At 35.8% G+C, this 18,869-nt stretch overlaps 1 protein-coding gene across 1 annotated transcript; it reads right to left on the bottom strand.

Annotated features, from left to right (window-relative positions):
• Window positions 1-8,293: 8,293 nt before the first annotated feature.
• LOC107612838 (EIN3-binding F-box protein 1) lies at window positions 8,294-12,252 on the bottom strand. Its single transcript, XM_016314593.3, has 2 exons — window positions 11,714-12,252; window positions 8,294-11,065 (listed from the first exon to the last, which is right to left on the bottom strand). The coding sequence occupies exons 1-2, from the start codon at window positions 11,736-11,738 to the stop codon at window positions 9,162-9,164; spliced, it is 1,929 nt and encodes a 642-aa protein (XP_016170079.1). The 5' UTR covers window positions 11,739-12,252; the 3' UTR covers window positions 8,294-9,161.
• Between the last annotated feature and the right edge of the window lie 6,617 nt (window positions 12,253-18,869).

Here is an 18,869-nt window from a genome sequence, read left to right as displayed (position 1 = left end):
GCCCAGCTCTCACATGTATGCGCATCTTGAGACGCCGACGATGACTATGGATTTAGATGATCAGCTGGTGAGTCCACAGTTTTATGCAGATTTTGCTGATTTGATTAGGGATGATGCTGGCACGTCCAACGTGCAGTTTGGTGGCCAGTCTTACCAGTCGCAGATGCCCGAGGTGCATTTGGAGATCGCAGCTTACCAGCCACACATGACGGATATGCATTCCCAGCCAGCTGATTATCAGGGTGAGTATGTGGTAGATTTGAACGTGCCTGCAGGTAGCCCGTTGGATACGTGGTTCACCATGGGGGGAACCCCCCAGTCCGCGATTGGTCTAGACCATCCAGGTGATGACATTGGACAGCAGGCGGCCCGACCGACTCGAGTCAGGCGTCCCGCCCGATGTGGGACAGGATCTCATCTCCTTAGTGACTTTCATGATGCAGCTAGGGATGATCGCGATGATTAGCACCATGTGTTGTTGTTTTTCATTTCTCGTTATGTTGTTTATGTTCCGGTTATGGACTTTATGTGTATGCTCTTCGGATGACAGTTAGTTTGGCTAGTTATTACTTTATGTTTATGTCGATGCACTTTATGTTTATTCTCGTTGGATGACTTTAATTTTGGTTAGTTTCTACTTTATTTTAACGTTGATGGACTTTATTTTGATTCTCGTTGGATGAATTTTATTTTGGTTAGTTTTTACTTTATATTTAACGAAAGTACAGCTATAACGGAAATAAAGTACGATATATCTAGTAAACTGATAAATAACTACTTATATTAACATTAACATTTAGTCAAAGAATACTTAAAACTCATAACTGATACAAACAGACACACTTTTTATCACGAAGACTAATACAAACAAACTAAATCATGATAAATCTAGATGCCACTAGTAGAACCTCGCTGAGGGCAAACCCTTCGAGTATGACCGGGCTGCCTGCACAGGCCACACCTCTTAGGTCGGCTGGTGTCAGCTTCATCCATGTTGTTGCGGATTCGGGTGGAACGTGGTCGTCCTTCTCTTGCCCTTCTCATGCCCGGGTCGGGGATCACTGTCGGCCCGTCATATGGTGGCCAAATCCCCTCTGGAATACAAGGTGAAAAGGACATTTCATACACCTTAAAGACCTCAGACATGGTGTACACATCATCGACATAAGTGGCCCAATCTAGCCGTGACTGCGCACAGCATGCGAGGGCATGGCAACAGGGGTAGTGCAGCGCCTGGAAGTATCCACAATCGCAGGTGCGATCCCTAAGAGAAACCCGATAGCTACCCAAAGAAAATTTGTCGGTGGGCGTCGTCTCAGCCACTGTATAGTCAAGGTGATGTCTATCAAACACAATCACGGTGAAGCACCTCGAATCCTTCAGGTTACGCTCAATGGCCTTAACTACTGCCTGTGAAAACCGATGCCCGGACCCTAACTGTGCCTCTGCTGTCTGTCCCCTGACAACAAACAACTCTGCCAATCGGAGATATGTCGACTTAACCAGAGACGTCACCGGTAGGTTTCTTGTGCCCTTCAAGACAGAGTTCACACACTCAGAAATGTTGGTGGTCATGTGACCATATCTTCTCCCCCCATCCTTGTGCTGTGTCCACCTCTCATACTCCATTCTGTTTGCCCAGTCGCACATGGCCGGGTTCTCCGTCCTCATTATATCAAACCAATAGTCGAATTCTGCTTCTGTCTTCGCATACGCGGCATTCACCAGCCACCTCCTTGCATCCTGTCCCTTGAAAGTGAGGGCAAAATTTGCAGCGACATGCCGAATACAAAATGCCCGATAAGCATGTGGAGGTTGCCAACCACTATCGGGAGACTCTAGTGCAGCCTTGATGCCGTTGTGTCTATCGGATATCACGAGAATACCTTCCTGTGGAGTGACATGCCTTCTAAGGTTCGAAAGAAAGTACGACCAAGACTCTGCATTCTCCCCCTCCACGAGTGCAAACGCAACAGGCAAAATATTCGAGTTACCATCCTGAGCGATCGCCAACAACAATGTCCCGCCATACTTGCCATAGAGGTGTGTTCCATCGATGCTTACGAGCGGCTTACAGTGGCGGAATGCCTCAATACACGGAGGGAATGTCCAAAACATCTGATGAAAGTAGACTCTATCTTCATCAACTTGGTCACCCACCCTAACCGGGGACGTCTTTAGTAGAGCAACGGAACCTTCCATCGTGCATGAGACCCCAAGGATCCACCGAGGCAGATCAGCATATGACTCCTCCCAATCGCCATATATTTGCGCTACTGCCTTCTGCTTCACCAACCACACCTTCCGATAACTAGGCCGGAATCCATAAGTCGCCTCCGTTGCCTCTTGCAACACCTCGATCGACACCGACGCATCAGCTCGAACCAACGGATAGATTCTCGCACAAATGACATGATAATCAAGCTGCTTGTGGTCGCTTGATATCGATGTGGCCATACACGTGTGCGGACCGTTGTACCTCCTAACTTCCCATGTGCTCTTCCTTTTCCGCATGACTATTCGAATCAACCACGTGCACCCGTTACCAAACTCTTTGCATCTCCCTTGGTATTTCAGATTGTCGGACTCCATAACCTTGTACTCAACTCCACGCCGAATACTGTAATCTTTTACACTCAACATGGCTTCCTCTTTACTCTGGAAAGATTGGCCAATCTGAAATTCAGTCATAGGTGTCCCATCATGCATGCCCTGCCCATCGAATGTTGCATCTACATTCTGCTGTTGGCCGACGACTTCCAAGTTCAAAGAAGAGAGGTGGGGAGGGTACTTTTGTGTTGCAGAACCGGAACCTCCATGGGCTGAACGTCCACCTCTTGGAATATCATCATCACTATTCCCACCAATATCGACAGGCTCCTCATCTAAATCATCGCCAAACAGTGCATTCTCAACTCGATCCGGTCCGGCATCGCATTCAAAATCAGGAACAACATGACCAATATATGCATGAACAGCCCCAGCACGTTCGGGCTCCGCATTCGGAACGGCCACTGCTACCACAGGCATCGATGTTGATGCACCACCAGCTGGGGTCGACTGAGGATTAGGTGCCGATGCTCCAGAGCTATCCACACCATCTTCCAACTTCGCAAACAGCTCAGTTATCCTCACCTCCGGAAAACTACGCCTGCAGTGAAACAAGACCTGCAAGTCTTCATCCGACCCGATCACGAAGGTCTCATATCTCACACCAGTTGAGACAACGTCAATGGGAATCTTGTAAAATAATTTTTTTACCCACTTCGTCCCACACGTACCGAGCTTTCGTAATATGCTTTGCTTAATCTCCGCCAACGTATTCGACGATTGGATAAAAACACTAAGCGGTTCTCTATCTGTGAATTTTACACCATGCCTTTTGCTCTTTTGAATTTTTCCAGAGCAGTGAACCAGAGCCACAAAACTATCCTCCCCCTCCATTTGTGAATAACACTCTACCTCTCCACATTTGGCCCCTCTATGGTTTATATAGGCAGCCCCATTCAGCCCATCACACGTAAACCGCTACTGCCAACACACACACACACATACACGTAAACCGCTACTGGCAGTAGCGGTTTACACTCACACACACGCACGTAAACCGCTGCTGGCAGCAGCGGTTTACACTCACACACTCACACACATAAACCGCGGCTGGTTGTAGCGGTTTATGCACACCTGTAAACCGCTACCGCTACTGCCAGTAGCGGTTTACATAAAATAGTGAAACAATGCATTTGCGTATTGAATTTGGAAATAATGTATTTACGTAATATTGGGGGTCAAACAACTTATATAACCAAACTCTTCGGTTGCCGAAGAGAATTCCTTACAGTAGAGGTGACGATTGGCCTTGTCCTCGTCGTCATCGGCAAACTTTCTCGCAAAAAGTGAGTTCTCGACGATATGTTCTCTATGTGCTTGAACCAATGCCAGTGACTCGCGGTAATGCATCCGCTGTGCCTCTCAAGTTTGTATCTCTTATTTAGAGAAGGACATTAAGGTTTAGTGGAACGGTGACGTTAATTATTTAACATTAACTTTACAATAGGACTACATTGAAGCTAAATAAAAAAATTTTAAATTCAAATAGGACTCTAATAATGTCAATTTGTTTTTTGAGGAATTATTTATTCTTAGAAAAAATAATATTTATTTGGACAAAATGAAAAGCATTTATATTTCACATGCGTATATAATTGCAACACATACAATCTTTTTGAGAAATTGACAGTCCAAAATATTTTAATTAATAACATATCAAAGTTAACCTCTCGTAAAACTTGATTATTCCTAAAAAACCTTGATTATGAAATTACACAAAAACACCCAATGAATAATGTCAAAAACTAAAGAGAATACATCTTGGGAAAAATGTTATTTTGTTTTAAAGTTACTAACGACTCAATAATAGGCATTAACATATCTATCAAGTAGCTCTTTTTTATATATAAAATGGTGGCTTCTTCTTTTTTATATTCAAATCATAATTTAGTGGGAAGTTAAAATAGACACCAATTACCTCTTAATCTCTTTTATATACAGAAGATTATTAGATCAGTTTAAGTTCAAAAGCTATACATGTAGATAGGACTTCAGCAACAAAAGAATCTCCGCCTCACAAACATGATATTCATTCTTATTTCCTATTAATTCTTTTTAGCGAAAAGAAAAATTCGGATCCAAAATAAAGTACTTTGTTAAGGAGTAAAAGTAGCTGTCATTTAGAGATGAAAAAAAAAATTGAGTTGATCAAATAATTAATTTATCTGTTTAAATAATGTTAGAAATTTAAATTATATCTTGTATATTCAGCAAATCATTGATTAACGATAAATTTTTAAATAAAAATTAGATTCACGTATTTTGCTAGTGTTGCGGTTCAGTCTGGCTGGCCACATAGCTGACCCGACCCAAAATACAGTTTCATCCAATTCGAGCGGTCGGTCTACGAGGCATCACACGCCCGTACCGTGGTCCGGACACCTCTCCTTCTGTGAAGCTAGCTACCTCACAGTTGGAGTTGGAAAAGTTTCAGAAAGGTAGATCTGTCCTCGTGGGACCCACCTCTCTGACAAGATATAAAAGGAGATGGTCCTACCCCTTCTCAAGGTACGTCACTACAATCTTTTCACTCTTATCGTTACTTGCATATTTTTTGACTTGAGTGTCGGAGTGTCATTGCAAATGACACCCCCCACACCTCACAAAGAGTTCGAGAGATCGTCGGCTCGCGCCTCTCGCCTATAGATCCAGACTCAGATTGATCCCCATTTTCTCATCTGGAGCACCCTCCAACCCGTCCGGATTCCCGAGCCACCGAACAGCTAGATTAATTTTTTGTCTATAGAATTAAAAGATAAGATACAGTAAAAAAATAGAAAAAGAAAAATAGCTGTCATTTGAATTAATTTTATGTTGGTCGAATTTATGTTACGGTCTATTATGTGTCTTGGTGAATAGAGTACATGTGGCCCAGTACGACTGTTGAGTGTTGAGTGTTTAAAGTTTAAGCAATGCAAAATTCTTCTATTGTCAGAAATGAAATCAAATTCATGTATCTAAACTTGGAAACTTAATGTTGTGTTGAGTTGGAGCTGGTCAATTTATTATTAGAACCAAATCCACCTCATAATTGAGGGTTGAGGCCCCATCTATTCAACTACATCTAATTAATTAATTCATAAATAACCAAACAGCCATTCTTCCCTAAAAGTCATTAAGCATTAGTGTTGGTAATATTCCTTGTCAACTATAAAAAAGAACTACAATACTAGAAAGATAATAAAAAATAAATTTAAACGGTGTAAATTTATCTTATTTAATATTTATTAATTTTAATATTAATTAATTTTAATAATAATTAATAAATATTAAATAAGATCAATTTTAATTATTTTTTATAATTTTTTTATTATTAAATATTCTAAAAAAAAAGGTATTTGGTTTGTTTGCTTTTATTTATTTTTATCTACATCTTGGATCTATATAGATAAATAGAAATTATCTTTTAAATATATTGATTCAAGAATAAATTAAAAAATGACTATCACAAACAAAAAGAAACAAATATTTTTTTTTTGCAAATAATAAAAGATATTAATTTCTATGCACTATAGTAGATAACAGTTTTTCCTGCCAGCCAACAAAATTATAGTAAAGTGAAAAATCATGAAGAACGGTCATTATAATGCAAAATTATCCTTCCTAATTTGGTACGTATTTACAATTGCAATACTAGTATTGGCTAAGATTGTGAGTAAATAGAAATTAATTATATAATGATATAAAACTAAAATTATGGATATGACTCATGAGCCTTCATTGGATATCTTTGACCAGTCATAAGTCATAATTATTAACCACCAAAGATTTGCCACTAAACCCCATCAATGGAGTTGTTGAATAGTCCTCATTATCATATTATCAAAACCCTCCACACATTTTTGCATGCTATCAATTAATAACTTTTAAAATGGACTAATGTAAGGTGTAATTATCATGTTCCATGGCTTAATCAAGTAAGAAGTTCTTAAACAATTTGGGTTGGTCGAGTGGTCAGTTCACTTGTCCGCTTAAGCAAGTATTGGGGATTCGAATTCTGCCTTGTGCATGCAGCAATCAATTAGCCAACGGCACACCTTTAAATAGAGCTTCGATCCGCGACGGATTAGTCCTTAACCTGTCGAATTGGGGAATACCGTGGGTAACAAAAAAAAAAAAACTAGGAGCGATTTCATAGTGAAAATTTTGTATAAGATTTTTTAATTTAGATTCAGTGTTGTTTATGTAACCAAATAAAAATAAATAAAAATGCATTGCAAATAGAATCTGTTTTTGAATGTTAGCTAATAGCTAGTCAGATACTTGCTCAAAATGTATATTTTTGAATATTTGATTAAGGTATTCTCAAACAGGTTATTTACAACACTAACTCTCTAAGTCTATTATCATTTTGAATAAATTTGAGGGAAAAATAATCAGCTAATAGGACTCTTATAATTTTCAACTTAACATATATTGAAAAATCAATAACTAAATCAATTATTTTTATAAAAAGATAAAATATATCTTTTATTTTTGAAAATTGTTAAAAGTTTTTAAAATATTCTTAAATTTTATTTTGTTTCAATTTACTTCAAAAGATTTTCATTTGCATCAAATATATTCTTGATGATTATTTTTTTCAAAAAACTTATGACCAATTCAGCAACAATTCTACAAGAACAATTATTAATACAAACAAACTATTTTTTGAAAATTTAACCATCAGAAATATATTTGATACAAATAAAAAAATGTTAGAATAAAATTAAAATAAAATAAAATTTAAAGATATTTTTAAAAGTTTTGACAAATTTTCAAAAACAAAAATATACTTTCCTTTTATAATATATATATATATAACTGATTTAATAGTCTAGTTTTATATATATTATTTTAAATTTTTATATAGCATTACAGGTTGAACACACTCAGCATATAATTGAGAGATCTTATTAAAATATAAATATTTAGAGGGTGGGGCATGTGTTCCACTTGGTGGGGGCATAGCATATTAATAGTAGGCAACAAAATGAGAAGGAAACTTGTCAGATTAAGTAAAGTGGAGAACTGTTCAACCCAATGGCTTCATTCAATAATTCACAAAACACTGCATGTGCCCCCTTCTTTGGAACCCAATTCATCAATTTTCAAATATAAACTTAACATATTTCCACTATAAATATTCATTGAGAAAAAAAAGATTGAGATAAAAAGAAGACGGAAATTGAATTAAACTGTGAATTCAATCCCATTTTATTGGATTTGTTTTAAGATTAATTCAGCTAAAGAAATTGTGTTGACAAAAAAAAACAAAAAAGGATGAGTGAACCCTTCTTAAAATAGAAAAAATGAACTTGAAATGACCCATGATAAAAACTTATTTTATAAAAATGAACTTGAAATGACCCATAGATATCTTTATTTAGAAGTTAGAACCAAAATAGAATGCAAAATGCAACACGGAATTGAATTAGTCATCACATGACAATAGAGGGTATAGGCAATTGTTAGCACAAAATCTTTGCGGCACCCACCAAATCTTTTTAAATCTGTAATTTCCTTTTTTTTTAAGTTTCCTTTTTGTGGATTCCCTTTACTCAATAGAAATATATGAACCACCAAACATTTCTTACCAAGATTTTTTTTTTATGAAGAGTAAAAAGTTTCCACAATATGCCTAAAGTTGTTTGTTTGATTATACTTGGCTTGAATGATGATATAAGGGGGGAATAAATATTACAAAGAATTTATTCATTAATAACATAGAGAGTACAAAGGGCATATATGAGTTGAGATCATTACACAATAACAAAGGTGTGTTACAAATGACTAAGTTCAAAAAAAAAAAAAGATGAAGCCTCAAAAAATAGGAGCTTGGTAAATAAAAAACAACCTTAAAGGTTGTCATGGCAGAACCTGAATAACTTGCTGCCATGGACCAAAGCCCCTCAAAGACAAAGGCTTCATCACATAACTGAACTTTGTGCAAAAGCAACCACACCAAAATGATATAACAGCACTACAGAAAGCAACATGCCCCTTGGACTAAAAGGGAGAACCAAATTTTCACATCAAGAACTTGAAAGGTTCAAGTATGTGAGATAATTTGGTAAATACCATTTGAAACAAACTTTGAACAAGGACTAAGGACACAAGCATGGTGGCAAAACCGATGTAAAAGCCATGTATATGGCTAAAAACATCAGGTGCCAGCACTTTGGAAGAAAGATGAACCTAAAAACTACCAGAAAACCAGGTTAACTATGTTCACAGAGATATCACAGCCATTTAAAAAGTGGCTATCCAATCTTTTTAGGATGCCAAAAAGATTTGAACAGGTTTGAAAACCTGCAAAAAATTTGAGGAAAAAGGACCAAATGACTGCTCTCTCTGGAAAAAGGGAAACCGGTACTGGATGGCGATGATGATGATGATGTTGATGATGATGATGTTGATGATGAAGGCCAAGACCCATAATTGATTGACCCAAAAACAGAACTGTGCAACACTAACTATAGAAGCTGTCTAAAAAAACCTTCCTGATTTAGATAGATTCGGAAACTTTCCACCGATTTCACAGCGGATATCAAGGCGTTTTGGATTTTGGTTCAACAGAGGATGTCACACCTCCAGAGATGTTCAACAAGCATGCCAACTGCACGGCCACTGATTGCACTGCAGTGCTGGATGTTCAGTCCGGTGAGGCTGTTGCCAAGCTTCCTCAACGCGGGCAAGCTCTTCTCTGATACTGAAGAGCAACATGACAGAGAAAGGATCTCCAGATTGAGCTGTTTGCCACGGGCAAGGGCAGCAACCCCGGCATCAGTGATGGCGCACTTGGAAACGTCGAGATCAGAGAGCAAGGGGCAATTGACTGCAATTGCCTTTAAGCTGGCATCAGTGATGTTTCGGCAGCCATCAAGGTTTAGCACCTCAAGAGTCCAGCCATGTGAATTGGCCAAGGAGATAACTACTATGTCAGTCAGATTCAGGCAACCGCTAAGGTTAACTTTAACCAAACCAGCCTCAGAGCTCTCAAGCAGTGGAAGAAACCCTGCGTCAGTTATTCCTGCCAGTCCACTCAATTCGACATGCTTAAGACGTGGGCAAAGCCTCCCAAGCACAGCAAGATTAGCATTTCCAAATCCAGGACAGTCACGGATTGATAGTGAGGTAATGGAGCAAGGAGATCCAGCTGGCAGTGCCAGATTCAGATCCTTAATTCCATAGCAGCTAACGACATTAAGAACCTTCAATTTTGCACCACAGTTAAAAAGGATACCAAAAAACCCAAATTGGGTAAACCTGTGGCACTCTTCCAATTGTAGGCTCTCGATCGATGGAGCGGCCTTGGTTAATGATACCAACCCGTTGTCCGACAGAAATGCACACTTGCTGAGACGGAAGTTCCTCACATTTGGACAACCCTTTCCAATAGCTACAATAGCAGCATCTGTTATACCTCGGCAGGATCCGATTGTGAGGGACGTAAGTTTCTGCAGCGCACGACCATTGGCCATAACCCAGAAACCCTTCTCGTTAACATTTGGAAGGCAATTGAGGACAAGATCTGTGACCGAAAATCCATAGTGCCCGATAACTGCCAGAGAGAGATCAGATAAAGCCAGCGACTCGAGCTTCACCTTTCTCAGAACAACGGAAGCAGAAGTTAACAGGCCAGCTATTCCCTGATCACCGACTCCGGTGCAATCCTTGATTGAGACCGACCTTAGATTGGCACACAACTTTCCCACAGCTTGTAGACCTTCATTGCCAATTTGAGGGCAAGACTCAATAGACAACTCGGTCAGATTTGGGCACTTCTTTGCGACTTCAATTAAAGCCTTGTCGGAAATTGCGGAGCACTTGCAAAGGTTAAGCTTCTCTAACTTTTGACACCCCTCAGCAACCTCGATCAAGCCTTCATCACTAACAGTAGAAACGTTCCACAGAGAGAAAGCCTTCAGAGAAGGGCATCCACGAGCAACTGCCTTGAGACCAAGATTAGTAACCCCACGATCTGAGTTGCTTCCACGGATTGAAAGTTTACCCAATCCACCACGATGTGATGTCCCCACAGCGATGGCAGCGAGTCTAACATCAGAAGCCTTCTTTCCTTCCAAGCTCCGGGAGAGGAATCCCCCATCTCCGAATTCCAGATCATCACCCTCCTTGTCACTAAGCTCCTTTTCATTTGAGTTGCTGCAAATCTCACTATTGGAGATGCTGCTTAGAAGCATAAGCCAGCGCTTTGACACGTTAGCGCAAGCGCTCCTAGCTTGGCCAGCAGGCAATCTCCTAAGAATCTCAAAGAGGCACTCATCTGGCAGGGCTTCAATAGATGTCTTCTGCTTCTGCTCAAACCAATCTCCATCGAGATCAAATGAAACGCTGATGCGAGACCTCTTAGGAAGAGGGTAGTAAAAGTCAACTGATCGACCGAGCGACAAGAAGATGTTAGCATCCTTTGGGTTCGCATATACTGACCCCCCAGTGCAAAAATCGTCACCACCTGAGAAATCACACAAACAAAATCAGAAAAGAAAAAAGATAACAAATTGTTTGCACATAAAATTCACCGTGTGGTATCTATTCTATGAACGAAAACATTGAACAAGCAACAGAAACAGAATAATCTTACGGACTTGTCAAGTCAACACCAGGGTCAAGTCAACTCTCAACAAAATTACCGATCACATGCAGACACAATAGTAATAGTAATAAGTAAAATAACACAAAGTAACACCTTCAGCTAAATAATTGCAAAAGGAAAACCCAAATTTCACCCAAGACCAAGAACAACTACTAACAAAATTGATGTTTAGGCATACAAAACGTAGTTCTGAAAATCTAACTCAAGGCTAAATCACCTAAGTATCTCAGAATAATCAGACTCTAAATTTATTCATTTCTTATCAGATCCACCAATAATTAACAAGAATTTTTCTCATCCAAAACACAATAAATCATCTTTACCAAACAACTATTAAAAAAAGTTATCATATGAGCCTGAGAAAGCGTGTACTAACAATCAAAGCCTCAATTTTCTTTTCATATACTAAAATATCCCCAAATAATAACCTAACATAAACATAGAAAAAAAACTAGAGATACCCATAAACGAAATCGAACCAGAAACGCTTTGAATCGAAGAAATTACCTGAAAAGCCAAAGACTTGAGACATGGGCACAGCTCAAAAAACCCCGAAAGGTAGTGAAATCTAAGCTGTTGACCGCAAAAGAACCCTCCAAAGAGAGCAAAAAAGACAACGAAGACGAAAGAGAAGGTAACTGCAAGTGAAACGGCGACGTTTTGCTGTTGGGGGCAAGGGTTCATGAGAGAGCAAGGAAGAGAATTGGGGAAAAAGAAGAACCCTATGAGATAGGGCAAAAAAAGAGAGAGAGAGAAAGTGAATGAAGAAAGAAAGAAGGGTTTGGGTGGTTGTGAAAATAAAAGAGGCGAGAAAGCTTTTATTGCTAAGTGGGAACAGATTTGATTTTCAGGTACATGAGTACATCACACAATACAATGAATTCAGACAAGTGCAATGTATCTGAGCATTCATTCAAAGTGCCCAATTTCTTTATTATTTTTAATGTTTTTTCTATTTTCTTTTGTTTTATTCTCTCCTCATTAGTCATCAGTCACCCCACCACCAAATCAAATACCAGAAACCAGCTACTGGTTTTATTCCATTTCCATTTTTGCGTTTTTCTTTTCTGAAATGGTTTTGTACCATTCAATGAATCATCATAACTAGTTGAGAATGAGATATTCAGATTTTTAAACAAAAACACCTTTGATTATTATTATTACAGTTTCGCTACACATCTTTAAGTTCTTTTACCACCAAATCTAACTTGCACCTAAAATTACGCACTTTATCTTCTTTCTTTTTTTTAATTCTCCTCTTTCTTTTATTAGCGCTATTGCTGCGTTTTATTTTTTTTTATATTTTTTTCATTTGTTATCGTTATTTTTTTTTTATTTTATTCATCTTCAAAGAGTGAGTAAAAAAGAATTATAAAAAATATAATAAAAAATAAAAAATAATAAAAAAGAGAAAAAAATCATAAAAAGAAAAGATGAAAATTTTTGAATTGTATAAAATTTATTAAAAAAATAATACCATAATTTTTTAATGATAATATAGAATTTTTTTTATTTTGACACCAAAATTTTATTACAAAAACACATAAATCTTTTTTTTAATGTTGATCTTTTTTATTTCTTATTCTTCTTCTTCTTTCTTTCTTTCTTTCTTTTTTGTTGTTCTTATTTTTTTTAGGGGCATTACTTTTTATATTAGACTTGAATGAATTTGTTTGAACTATATTGCAATTTTATTTAGTTAAATGGATGTAGGTTTATACTTATTAGATTGAATTCTTGTTAAAAATAAAAATAGCATCGAGATTTATTTAAAGTGACAATAAAATTTGAATACAATGATGGAGAATGTAAAAAGTAAATTACATATTAAAATACCACATTGACTCTATAAAATAGAACATGATAGCACCAAATTACTTAAAATTGACACCACAAAAAATATTGATTCTTTTTAAAATACCGTATATATTCAATGAATTGAATGTTTATCTTATATATAAAACAACATATAAAAATCTAAAAAATAATTTCGAAATATTTTCACTCTAACGCTGAAATTTCTAAGTAAATAATGTGATAGAACTAAAAATTTATTTCATGAAAATTTGAATTGTAAATTCACAAATTTTAATAGAAAAGAGAATAAGTAGAAAAATCTGTAGATAATGCTGCAAAATTAAATAGAACAAGTGTAAAAATTTGAAAGAAAATGAACATTGGCGTTTATGTATAAGAAAAAGACAACATATCTGATATATAAAACAACGTATATATTTTTAAAGAGTGATACCAAAGTGTCTTTCACTCTATAACACCGAAATTTTCAACTAAATGATGTATGGAACCAAAAATTTATTCCATAAATACTTGAGTTGTAAATTTATAAATTTTTCTATAAAAAAAATAAGTGAAAAATTAGTAGATAACACTGCAAAATTAAATAGAACAAGTGTAAAAATTTGAAAGAGAATAAACAGTATTATTTACGTATAAAAAAAAGAAGACAACGATGATGATGATGATGAGGAGGAGGAAGAAAAAGAAGACAAAGAAAAAATCAAATGAAAAAAGAAGAAGAAGAGGAAGAGAATGAGAAAGAAGTGATGATAATGATAACGGTGGTGGTAACGAGGACAACGGCGATAACAAAAAAACGAAAAAAAAAAAAGAAAGAGGAGAAAAGACAGCATGAGTATAAGTGTACTATATATAAATAAGTAAGTAAGAAAAAAAATATAAAAAAAAAGTTATCTATTTTGCTTGTTTGTAGAACTCTATTATTATCATTATGGTCATTTTTTGAACCTTTTATTTTTAATATTGGAGCGGTAGTGGTGTTTTTTTAAAATGTAAATTGTTGGGGTGTTATACTCAAATGTGGAATCGTTTAATTAGAGAAGTAGAAATTGGATCGTCCGATTTGTGAGAAGTACACAAAAAAATTTGAGGTACAGAAATCGGACTCTCTGATTTGTGTACTTCCCACAGTTTTAAAAAATACCAAAAATTACAATATTAAAGTATATCACCGCTTCTACTTCTATAACAAAAAAAATTAGCCTCATTTTTTATCTATTGTCAGTATCCAATTGAATATCCAAAGTTTGATTTATAAAATGTTTGATTATAAAAAATTTTAAAATAAAATATATTTTTCATCTTAAATTTTTAGATATATATAACGTTTTAATTTAATTTAATTTTTAAATAAATTTTAATTTTATCTTTATTATTAATTTTTTTACCGTCCACTAAATGAAAACATATTTTTTATCTTTTAGTTTTTCTCTTTCAAGTTAATATTTTTTTCATCATTATCATAGGAATAATATTAGATAATTAATTTTTTTCAATTAACATCAACTAACTTTTTTTTAAATTATTTTATTTATTTTAAATTATAGACCTTAAATCATAAACATATAATTTTAAAACCAAAACTCTAAACATAAATACTAAAATTGGCTAATGCAAAATAACTAAAACTAATTTCTTATACTTTTTCTTATTATAATAGTCAACACTACCATTATTTTATTTTTCCTTTTTTTTTTTAAGAAAAATTCATTGCCACCACCTCTCGCCTCCATTCTCACTTTCACCACCACTTAGAATCCACTGTCACAAACTCCTAACAACATTTGCTATTTCTCGTTCTGATCAACTGTCGCATCACCAATGACATCATCATAAACAACAATCATTTAAGGGCAATTTACATAAATAAAATGATTAAAGAAAAATGTTATGCAAATACAATTGTATGTAATCCACTACACCCTGTAGCGGAACTCAGATACACGTAATCCGCTATATCCTCTAGCGGATTACGTTGAGAGCATGCATAACATAAACCGCTACACCCTGTAGCGGTTTATGACCAAATTTTGTGAAAGCATAATCCGCTACACCCTGTAGCGAATTATGAGAAGAGTAGCTTATTATATAAACTTGTGTAATAGTAACAATCAATGTAGAAAAATGAACGAATTGGTACAAAATGTAATCGTCATTTGCAATATATCGTACGACCAATATAATTTTACATACTCAAAATTTTCATGATTACTATATTTTAATTTTTTAAATTTTCTCTTTTATGTTTCAGTATTTTTTATTACCAATAATGATATATTTTTAACTTTTTTTCTTAAATTATAATCTTTTGTAATGTATTTTGATGTCGTCCATACTATTTTCTTGAAGCTTATAATGTATAAGATTTTTTATCTATTCAAATTAAAAAAAAATAACTTGACATGTTTAAATTTATAAGTATTCAATTGTACTCCATTATATTTTTTTCTTCACTTTTTTTTACGTTTCTTTTATACTTTGTTAATTAATTAAAAAATATATAAATTTTAGATATATTAATAGGTCTCGTACGAGCTACTACTAGTGGAATAGAGTTAATCCTAATGGTTGTTGATGACAATATCGAAAATAATCTTTGATTTATTTTTGTTTCTGTTTTTCTATTTTTCTGTTTTTTTATTAGTTATTTTTTTCTCTTTGTTGCTCCACTTAGTTGTGTTAAGCTCATTTCTTAAAAAAAAAATTATTTTATGCCCATTCATGTGTAAATGTTGCAGCATTAAGAATCCTGCTAGATGTCATCACCCCTACTTATTACAGATAAGATGTTCTTTGGTTCTTTAAAAAAATCAAATTTAATAAATAAAATTATTACATATTTTTAAAGTTAATATAGACTAATAGCCTTATATATTAATTAATATCTAAATTTTAAAAACTATTATAATATTTTAAATTTAAAATTTAAAAACACCTAATATCTATTGTAGTATTTTTAAATTTTAAAAGTTATTTTATTAAACGCATTTATTGTTATTTGTGTTTATTAAAAATTATTTTTAATTTAATTTATCAAATACATATGCCTACAACTTTTAAAAAATTAGTTTTTAAAAGTTAGCTTTTACAATAATCTATTTTTGCAAATGACAATTACATTTTGTATCAATTCGTTCATTTTGCTACATTGGTTGTTACTATTACACATGTTTATATAATAAGCCACCCTCCTCATAATCCGTTACAAGGTGTAGCGAATTATGTTTTCATAAAATTTGGTCATAGATCGCTACAGAGTGTAGCGGTTTATGTTATGCATGTTCTCAACGTAATCCGCGAGAGGGTATAGCGAATTACGTGCATCTAGGTTCCGCTACAGGGTATAGCGGATTATATACAATTGTATTTATTGTATTTGCGTATGGAGTTTGTCAATGTTGTATTTGCATAATATTTTCCTTCAATCATTTTATTTATGTAAATTGCCCATCATTTAACTATATAGTTGTTATCTTCATTATCAGCCTACAACCATCACTTCCTCCTTCTTTTCTTCGTCTTCTTTCTCCTTTTCTTCCTCCTTCTCATTCTCTTTCACTTTCTACCACCATAAAATAACACCACTTCCTACGACACGGTAGTGGAAAAAAGGAATAAAATAGAAGGCAAATAAATGTGGTAGCAATATGGTATGTGGTGGCGGTGGAGTTAAACCCCAAAGTGGTCCCTGAGATTCATAATTTGCACTAATTTAGTCCCTGACTTACCAATTGCACCGTTTATGTCTCCGACTTTGTTAAAATTACACCAGGATTGTCCTTCTCTACATCTCCGGGCAAATTAACTGCCGTCGGCATTGACATGGCGCTGAGATACCACGATGGAGAGAGACTTTTGGCGCTAAAAATATGGATGGATGGAACGGCGTCGTTTGAGATATGTTTAGAAACAAAACCTCTGTGATCACTTCATCTTCCTCTTCGACTTCTGAAAACCAAAACAATGCACCATGAAATCCTGAGTTATGGCCACTGTATAGGGTTTGAAGGTTGAAAATATTTGACTCCGTGGAGTTCACTGCCACTGTGATAGTTTTGTACGATTGTTATCGCTGACGGAAGGAGAAGAATTTCATCGCGAGCACACGAAAGTACGTCTGAACTCGCAAAAAATAATCCTTTTCAACAAAAAGATATGCATCAATGTCTGTGTTTGTTGAAAATTTGCTTTTGGTTGATAAAAGTTTAAAGTTTTTCATTATCTGTTAGTATTTTTGTGGGTAGTGGAGAAATTTTTTTCATACTCTGTTTTTAATGCAATCTTAGTTGGGTTGGTTGATGGGTGTTTCTGGTGTTTTGTATGTGGTTGAATGTCAATGTTTGTTTTTGCATGTGTGAATCTGATTGTCTGATTCCTCAATTTGGTTTTTTGCATAATGCAAATGGAGACTTTGATGGATATCATGTTCCATCATGGGGGAACATTTAAAAAAAATGATGATGGAATATTAGTGTACTCACCAGATAACAGAACTTACTTAGGAGATTTAGATGAGGACACGTTGGATGTGTTCTTCGTAAGGAACTATTACAAGGAGCTTGGGTATGAAAACATACTTTAGTGTTGGTGACTGCCTCCGGAGAGGAGCTTAGATGGTGGACTGAGGGCTCTTACATGTGATAGTGAGTTAAGAGAGATATGTTTTGCTGCACACAAGAATGATGGAATTGTTGATGTGTACTTTGAGCATGGAGTGTCCACACCAGAGGTGATTGCAGGGAAGGGAGTTGTAGTATGGCTTGATGATACTTGTGAGGGAGACTTGGTGAGCAAGAAGAACATAAGTGAGGGTCCTAAAGCTGATGGTAACACGTCGAACCCAACTACAGAACCGAATCCTATCCTAAATGCAAACCCAAGCCCCATAAACAGTCCTATTCCAACCCCCCTGAAACCAACCCTGTCACTATTTCAAACCCCGTTGATGATAATACAACCCCTAATCCAAATCCTGCTAGGGCTCATGACAAACCCATACTGAAGCTCAATTCTAATCAAAGCCCAAGCCTAAGTCAAAGCCCAACCCAATATCTATCTCCAAACCCAAACTAACTAAAAAGTCCATTCAGAAGCCCAACTAAGCCTAAAAACTAAGTTGAGAGAGACTACCAAGACATGCTTCACAGCAAAAGACAAAGGCAAATCAAAAATGAAGTCCAAACCTCAGTTCTTACCTAGGAGAATTACAATATCTTAGGCTGCTAGAACATATAGAAGGTCTGCTAATAAGGGCAAGGAAGCTCTTCATGTTGACTTAACTATAAATGATGACTCCATTGATGATGATAGTTTAGAGGATAGTTCCTTTAAGCCAATCTAAGAAGACAGCTCTAGCAGTGAAGACAATGTAAGTATGTCCAAACCAAGAAATAAGAAACTAAAAGACATCAAAAGAGGTGCATATACTGCTGCTAAGACAAAAGAGAACATAATGCAACCAGATGATGCATTGGTTTAGGATGTGTTAGATGGAGAGGTGGACTTAGGGTTTGTGGGAACTCCAAGGATTGTTGATGTGTATGAAGCACTTGACCCAGGTGCAGAGTCTGATGGTGCTAATTCTTAGCACTCAGAGGAGATGAAGACTCCTCCTAATTCTGAGAATGAGCTGCAATCTGATGAGGACTCAGATGAATTTTCAATCTTTAGGAATAGAGCAAGATTCGGTGAGCTACAACTATAAGTGGGTATGAAATTTAACACCAAGTATGAGTTCAAAGAGGCTGTAAGAGAGTATACTATCCAAGAGGGGAGGAGAATTAAGTTCAAGAAAAATGACAATATTAGATGCAGGGCTGTGTGCAAGGTGAAAGAGTGTGTCTGG

This window comes from Arachis ipaensis, chromosome B8 (assembly GCF_059453495.1).
Source record: "Arachis ipaensis isolate K30076 ecotype BB chromosome B8, ASM5945349v1, whole genome shotgun sequence".
NCBI classification, from domain to species: domain Eukaryota; kingdom Viridiplantae; phylum Streptophyta; class Magnoliopsida; order Fabales; family Fabaceae; genus Arachis; species Arachis ipaensis.
This window is presented reverse-complemented; position numbering and strand designations above follow the sequence as displayed.

Coding starts and splice junctions, on each gene's coding strand:
- LOC107612838 (XM_016314593.3), bottom strand. CDS start 11,738: ATGTCTCAAGTCTTTGGCTTTTCAG. Junction 11,066..11,713: donor TCAAGTCTTTGGCTTTTCAG/GTAATTTCTTCG, acceptor GTGATTTCTCAG/GTGGTGACGATTTTTGCACT.